The sequence below is a fragment of the Oenanthe melanoleuca genome, chromosome Z (genome assembly GCF_029582105.1).
Source record: "Oenanthe melanoleuca isolate GR-GAL-2019-014 chromosome Z, OMel1.0, whole genome shotgun sequence".
NCBI lineage: Eukaryota > Metazoa > Chordata > Aves > Passeriformes > Muscicapidae > Oenanthe > Oenanthe melanoleuca.
This window is the reverse complement of record NC_079362.1, coordinates 14,856,334-14,864,433: the sequence shown is the minus strand read 5'-3', so window position 1 is coordinate 14,864,433 and position 8,100 is coordinate 14,856,334. Positions and strand designations below refer to the sequence as shown.

General features: G+C 40.2%; 1 protein-coding gene across 3 annotated transcripts in view; it reads left to right on the top strand.

Moving 5' to 3' along the window:
- Window positions 1-499: 499 nt before the first annotated feature.
- The window catches only part of EFNA5 (ephrin A5), a 205,077-nt gene continuing 197,476 nt past the window's right edge, over window positions 500-8,100 (top strand). For all 3 annotated transcript variants that reach the window (XR_008842539.1, XM_056513706.1, XM_056513705.1), the window contains exon 1: window positions 500-832. Coding sequence is in view for 2 of the 3 variants with exons in the window: in XM_056513706.1 (XP_056369681.1) it covers window positions 708-832 (125 nt within the window). In the remaining variant the exon portion in view is untranslated. The remainder of the gene's footprint in view (window positions 833-8,100) is intronic.

Here is an 8,100-nt window from a genome sequence, read left to right as displayed (position 1 = left end):
CGCTACCAGCCGGCGGCCTTTAATATATTGCCAGGACCTCCCGTGGGCTTCCAGGGGAAAGATCTCCTTCCCCTCCTCCTCCCCGCTCTTCTCCGCCGTCTCCCGCTCGCTCGTTCGCTTCTTCCATCCCCGCGCACTCGGGCCGTCAGCGCCGCCGGGGCCGCTCTCAGGGGGCGGAGGAAGCGCTGCTCTCGCCCGCCCGCCGGTGTATGTCGTGCCGTGGGCTCTGCGCGGGACTCCCGGTGAATGAGCACCGCCCGCTGCTTGCCGCCGCCACCCGTCTCGGCCCCCACCACCCCTTGCCGGGGTGAGGCTTCCTGAGGGGCCGCGGATCGCCCTCCCCGCCTGCTGCTCGTCTGCGGCGCCCGGCGCCCTCCGCTCGCTGCGGCGCCCGGCACGCCGGGGAGCCCACTGCCTCCGCGCTTCGCTTTTTATTCATTCCCCCCTCAACTCCCGCGCCCCGGCTCTGTTCCGCTTGCCTTCTTCCCCGTTCGTGGTTTTTTTTTTTTTTCGTTTTTGTTGGGTTTTTTTTTGTTGTTTCTTCTTTTTTTTTTTTTTGGTGATTTGTTTTGTTTTTTTTTTTTTGTTTCTTTTTGTATTGTTGGATTTTTCCCTTCACCCCCCCGCCCCCCACCCCCCCCCCCCCACCGTTTCCCTTTTCTTTATTTTTCCCGCATCCCGCCTCGCTGCGCCGCCGGCCGGGCGCGATGCCGCACGTGGAGATGCTGCTGCTGGCGGCCGCGGCGCTGTGGGTGTGCGTGCGCGGGCAGGAGCCCGGCGCCAAGGCGGTGGCCGACCGCTACGCCGTCTACTGGAACAGCTCCAACCCCAGGTACGAGGGGCGGCCGCGGGCGCGCACCGGGCGGGCGCGCAGCGGCGCTTCGGCGCCGGAGACTTGCGTCAAGAGACCGGCTGCGAGATAGCAGACGAAAACTTTTCTTTTAGTGAGGTTCAGGGCTGCAGGCAGTGATGGTGGGGTGGGTGGCGGGGGTGATTTTCTCCTCCCCTCGATCCCTTCCCGCCAAGGCTTCCCCGGGACCGGCCGCCGCTGCCCGCAGGAGCCGGATGGATGCGCTCCCGGCGGGGAGCATGGGTGCACCTCGCCGCGGGGCAGCCCTTGCCTGCTGCCAGCCCTGCTCCGGGAGCTCGGGAAGGATGAGGGGCACCGGTAGCGGCCCCCGGTGGTGCTCCGAAGGGGCCGGCTCCGGGCAGGGCTCTGCGCCCTCGGCGGGACCTCCGCGGCACCCCGGGTCTGGTGTCTGGCAGGAGCGGCTTTTCCCGGCCGTGCCCTGCGCTGCCCACTCGGCGGGGGCTCTCCCGGGCGGGCTGGAGGTGAGAAAGTGAGGTAGGTACGTCGTCCCTGGCCGCGGTCTGGCGGTGCTACCGGACACAGGACCGCGCATCGCCGGGGTCCACGCAGTCGGGGCCGAGTGGTGCTGGCGCGGTCGCCCCGCTCCTCTGGCCCAGGAGGGCTTCTGGCACCAGGCTCTGAGTGCAGTTCAGCACTGGAAATAGAGGTTTCATTTAATTTTATTTTTTTTTCTGGAGTTTTCCCTCATGTTCAGCATCAAAAAATTTCAGTCCTCCTCCAAATGGTATCCATGTGTTTAAGCAAAAAGTCAGCTGGGTATTAAATATTTTTGCCTTGTCAAAGTGCCCGTGGCAGGCTTACTTCTTCTTCTTTTTCTTTTTCTTTTTCGTTTTTTATTTTATTTTATTTTTTTTTAATGGTAAATCTGGGAACGTTTTATCTTAGGTTATCTCTTTTTTATGCTTCTGACACTTCTGTTTGGCTTGAGATTAGCACATTGATTTTTGTCACAGGTCGTGTTTTTTAATAAATCTCTGTTGCCTGCAGAAAACTCCACTCCTCAGTATTCCAGAGCAGGTTTAAAATAGGCAGAAGCTAAAGGGCAGAATTTTCAAGTGTCCAGGATTAGCTAGTCTGTCCAGGACTTTAAAATTGTGCTCCTGGTCTCAACGCCTCAGCAATAAATAGTTGTCACAAAAAACTTGAGACAAAGAAAGAGAAACAATCATGTTTGGGTATGATGAGCATCTATAATTTGAAATGCCTCTCTCTACATTTTCCTCTTTCTACATGTGTTACTTGAAAAAAAAAAAACTGTTCAGTGTAAATAAGATGAAAAGTTACACCTCATATCACCCATCAAAGAATACATGTCCCAAAAATTGCTTGCCTCTAAAAAACAAATTTTTTATTTCTATTGTTATGCAAAATGAAATGTAACTGGTAGAAAAAACAACAACAAAAGAAAGAAGTTATATTCCCAAATCCCACTGGACAAAAGGAGGATCACTGAAAGAAATAGATTTGACTAAATCCACATATTGCTAGCATAACAGTTAAAATACTTCAAAAATAGCCCTTGATTCAAGATTTTTCACTTCCGTTGTCTTATGTGTGATGATCTTAACTATATGTAGGTAAAGTTGAAGGTACAAACAGTGCTTGCCTAGTCAGTAGGCATTATACACTGAATTATATTTACAAGGATTCTAGTATGTTATATCATATATTACTACTATTAATGGAATCTTACTGATCCAACATCAAAAATCAGCAGACTGCAAAGAAAACTTAGTTTTGTTATTCTTCCAAACAGCAGAGGAAGAGTTAATTTTGAGATGTTTCTAAACCTTCTGTTTTAAAAACAAACATTTCTTGTCTTAAAATACTGCTCTCTCAAAATGGATGTATCCATTTGGACATGTCGTGTCTATTTGTGAATAAAAATATGAGAAAGAGCAGGGTGCAAATGCAATTCTCCTTTGTTTTATACAGCATGCCAGTTTGTGTGTGCTTTCCAAATAACACAAGCATTACAGAAAAACAGGCAAACACCGGAATGGTAGCTGAAAGAGACCCAAAGAAAAGAAAGCACTTCTCTTTTGAATTTGTTTCATCAGAACCTGAGCTGAAGGTGAAATTGTCTTTAGATATCGAAATTTTTAGAGCATTTAACAATGTTGCAGGAGTAACTTTGCAGGGATTTATCTTCATCTAGAGGCAGACTCAGGAGATGAGCGCATGTAGAAGTAAATAGAGATGCTTACTTGGCGATAACTATTTGAAATTAAAGGACAAAATATACTGTCATTCTAGAAACACAAATACTACCATTGTGATTTAGCTTGCTTCTTTATTCTATTTATTCAGAATTAAGAAACTGCCATAGAACTAATTAATTCCTTTTAAAAAATGAAATATTGACCATCTTAATAATGATAAAGGCACTCTAAATTAAGGTTTCATTTACACTTTGAAGAATTTAATAATGATTGTTCTTCCTTCAGATTTGATGGTTTAATTTTTATTAGTATTAGACTCCAGCAACTTACAGAAATACGTAAAAATTGCATTCTCATTGAAAGACACATTATTAGCAAACTGTTGAGTGGCCCACTTGATAAGTGCTCCTGGTGTGAACAATGTTTGGTAAATAAAAAATCAAGGGAGTCTATTAGCAAAATTCATACTACATTGCTCGGTTAGTTGCCAAAGTTCTGCTAGAACAATTAGAAAATATATGGTCATTATTGCCAGCATGTATGAGTAACAAAGTTGTGTATTTTTACAGAATCAAAGTCAGCCCTTAGAAATTTTTTAAGTATTGCCATGCCTTACTTTCCTTCTGTATTTAATTATCAGCATACACCTTCCATAAACGCTGTAGTCCATTACCAAGCGAAAATATGCTTAAGTATGAAAATTTTCAAGCATAAGTAAAATAATTTTTAGTCCTTCTATCCTTTTTTAAATGTTTTTCTTTCATTTTTTTCTTTTTCTTTCTTTTTTTTTTTTTTTTAATTGGAAAGGAATCCTCAAGTAAGCTCTAAAATGTGATTTATTTGTTTATTTTTGTAGGCTTAGAATTAAGTGTACACGAATTTTACCTGTTACATGAAAGTGCGTTAGTCTTTCAGCATTGTTTGCATATGTTTTCTCATATGGGACTGCAAAGTAGTATCATCATGGAATATTATTCTGAATACAATGCTCAGTTTTGGAATGGAGCATATTAATTTAATCTTGATTGGTAGAATCCCTTTAATTAGAATTCAGACTGAATGTTGTGTACCAGGGACAAATTTTAAAGTGGTCTACTTGCGTCATGCCTGCTACTGTTTTTAATCTTGTCACAGTTCAAGCTGAACTACTTGTTGTAATTATTGCTACTTTTTTTGCTTGTCAGGATTATGCTTTAAGATTGTGGTTTTTATTTAGATATTTCCCTGTAAGTTGTTTCAGTGTCAGGTTATGTAGCTTCATAAATTGTTAGTTAGTTTCAGAGTGGTTAAAAATGCTTGGATTGCAAGTCTAGTTTCTGGTTATATGTAGCTTCTAGTCTCACAAAAGCAAATTTTTTATTAGGAGTATTACTGGGTTAGACTGCATTTTATACAAGAAAATGGTATACCAAATCCATAGAAGAATCATTATAAAGACATAGGATACTGATATATTTTCTCTTTGTCTATTTATGTAGATAAAATCAAGAAATCAGATGGTGATTAGTGAATTTAGGTACTGAAAAGTAATTTCAGCTTCAGCTGGTGATTTCCCATAATTAAACTGGATACCACCATTTGATTGGTATTGCTAGAGACTTGGGGGCAGCAAACAGAAAAATGAGTAGACACTGCTGAAAATTCTATGCGTAGACCAGAATTTTACAACCTGGATTTTGTAGCTGAGTATTTAGGTACTGTTTCAGAAAAGCATCTTTGAACTCAATCCTTACACACCTAAGTTCTGCTGCAGTTGGGTGGGTGGATAGAAGTGTTCTTAAGTGCCTCCCTGGGCAGCCAAATGCACAGATTTAGTTTTGAGAAGCTCTGGATGTGGCAGCTTACACACACCGAGCACTCGTGGGCTGGATGGGTATCTGGGTGTTCTGCCATCTGTTGTGTGTTTGTGGATTTCACCATAGCATGTTGGTTATATGTGCTGAGGTCATGTGGCTGGTTTCTTGTTGGTTTGTCTTTCTTTAGTTTTCCATATAGATATAATTCTGCCTATGTGCAGAGTTGAGGGAAGCCATGCAAAAATGGCTGAGATAGGAAGAAAGCAGTTACACATGTTAAGAAAACGAAGAAGTTGTGGATGAAGAAGGGTAAAATCAAGGTGTTTACTTTGATATTGGTGTTATGTGTAGGTTTCCTGTCAGAGAAAGCATAGGAGCCTAAGTATTTGGGGTATACATACACATCCTTGTATATATATTATATGTATATGTAAAGATATTTTAAAACAGCATAGTTTGCATTTTGAGGGCATTTTATCCAGCAGCTTGCTCTGAGTGCTGAAGAAATCTCTGACTGGTTCCTTGTAATTAAAAGATCAGTAGTAGAGCTGTCAATTCTTTACACCTACTTTCTCTGCTTTTAATAGTTTCATTAACACCTTATGTCTCCAAAAGAACGTGGGTGTTTATTTTAAAAGTGGGTGTTTGAAACAGTTTGAAACCTTCTATGGAAAAAATGCACAAAGAACAATAGTTTCACAGGCCTCCACCTCTGTCTGAAAGGAACAGTTAAATGGTTAAGTGGTACCTGATCTTCATGAAATGCTTCTTATTAAATCTCTTCTGAGTGCACGTAGTCAGGACACTTCATTGCATTCTTTCTTCTAGCCCTATATGCTTTTTGAGAGGGACAGATAAAGATGAGCCTTCCTTTCTCTCCCCTGTTGCTATGATCCCAGCAATCTACCAGCTCCATGCTGGGCTGAAAAAATGAATGAATGCAATTAGTCCTTCAGGAGTCATGGTCATTGCATTCATATGGACAGGCATACATAATGTATATGGCGTATGTAATGAGAATACATATGCATTTCAATGTTTATATATATACATATGTGTATGTATGCATTGAAGTGTATCATTAGGTGGTGAAGTGGTGTACAGTGTATCATGAATATTTTGTGAGGGAAAAGAATCTGAAAATTAATCTTTTTAATTGAACTTTTTAGTATTTAGAAGGTGAATGGAATTTCCATCAAATTTCCAGGTCTAATCTTCCAGGTAATGTATTTTGTGTTAAAGTTCAAAGTAGTAATAAGAGAATTATTTGTAGATTCTGTGTTTTAGTTCTTGGCCATCTTCCAGTTTGCTGTTTCTTCACACACTGGTTGTTCCCAGGTCAGTAGGTGGGCAGGTAGATAAGCTAGCACTTGGGCACACCAATGTAAAATGAAACAGAGAAGAATTACATGAATGTGCTTTGAGAACTCTCCTAGCTTATTTAAGTGCCTTGTGACTTCTTCCAACACCAGTCTATGTCTGGTGCAGTCCTCCTGGGCGGAGGACTGCAGCATTGTTGAAATACTAGACTACCAAGAAAACACATAAAGAAGTTTGATCATTTTGAGCAGCTGAGAGAAGATGCTAACAAATACACAACCCACCATGACTAGACAGTAGTTTGTCCATGCATTTGAGATATGTCTCAGATATGCCTCCATTTCGTTTGGGTTACTGTTTTGGTTTTTTTCAATTCAATTAGAAGTATTTTAGATCTGAGATTTTCTTCCAATAAGTGATCTTCACTCTGCTACCCAGTTCTGAACATTGTTTTAAAAAAGATGCCTTTAGTCTCATAATTAATCTAATATTCCAGTGTTTCTGAATGGTCTAATTCACTTTTGAGAATAAAAGGCCCTGTTTTGTTTAAGTTTTTGTTGCACTTGTGCTTAAAATTTAGACAGTCAGCAGCACACCAACATAATGAAATGAAAATGTTTGGTTTGAAATAAACAGACAAGTTATTGAAATTGCATTCTGATGGTATTACAGTTGTTATGAGTAAGCAATACTGTAAGGTACTTCAGCACAGCTGAATGGAAGAATAGAATCATTCACTCATTAGGACTCTTCCTTGCATTTTTGCACTCTCCCTTTTCATTGTAGTCTCTCCAAGATAGATTATGGCTGAGCTCATTTAAAATGGTGTGTATTATTTTGCAGTGTGCAAACATGTATAGATATCTGAAATCCTCTTTTTGTTACATTACAAAAGCACAAATTCCCATTCCCATACATTTTAGAAAATAATTTGTGTTAAAGTGAAGTATGTGAAAGTACATATGTAAGAAAACCCCCACTGTTCTGTGAGGATTGAGATTGTATTTCTCTACCATACAAGGCCAAAAAAATACAGTAAAAGAAACTGTATATATATAATATATATTATATATGTATATATTTAATCTGGGGAAACATCCTTCATATTCTGCTATTGGTTGATGAAAATACATTGAGAGATCCTAGTTTTATACATTGTTAGATCCTAGTTTTATGAAGAAAATGAGTTTTAGACTGCTGCAAAATGTAGAGACATAGTTTCGTGTCCATATTCTGTTAACTGGTGTGCAAAGAGCTTTCTGGCCAATTTTGCTGTTTAAATGCATGACCAGTAAAAATGCTGTCAAAAGAAAAAATCAGCTAACAAGAAGATGCACAAGAGTCCTGTTAATTAGCAAGATCTCCTTGAATTGCTAATACCAATTAAAGCAAATTCTTCAGGTTCTGCAAACTTTACTTGAAAATTGCAATTCTTATTGTCACTTGCATTATAATCTAGCGGAAGAATTTTCCTATCCATGCTGACAAATTTTGTGGAAAAAGAACTTTAGACTCACAAAACCCGCAAGTAAGTTATTTTTCATGTTAATTTTCTTTTTCATCATTAGAATAGCATATTGAATTGTTCAACAATAGTATCTGCAGCAAAAAAAAATTTATTTTACATTTGTCACTAACATTATTTTTTGTTCTCATCAGACTCTTGAAGAATAATTTTATTTGATAGGCGCCATCTTAGGGTTTTTTATGGCAATGAAATGGTTCAGAGTATAGGGAAGAAATTATTTGTTTATGAATCATTTGGTGAGGTAAAAAAAAAAGAGTACGAAGAGCATTTACTTTGATGCTGGCCACCCTCTGCTAGAATGTATTTGTTTCATTATGAAAGATAAAATTTGGACTTGGGACATTTAAAATTATGCATGTATTGATTGAATATATTTTGTGCCATAATTAATGTTTGCCATGAGACATTGACCTTCTTTATTCA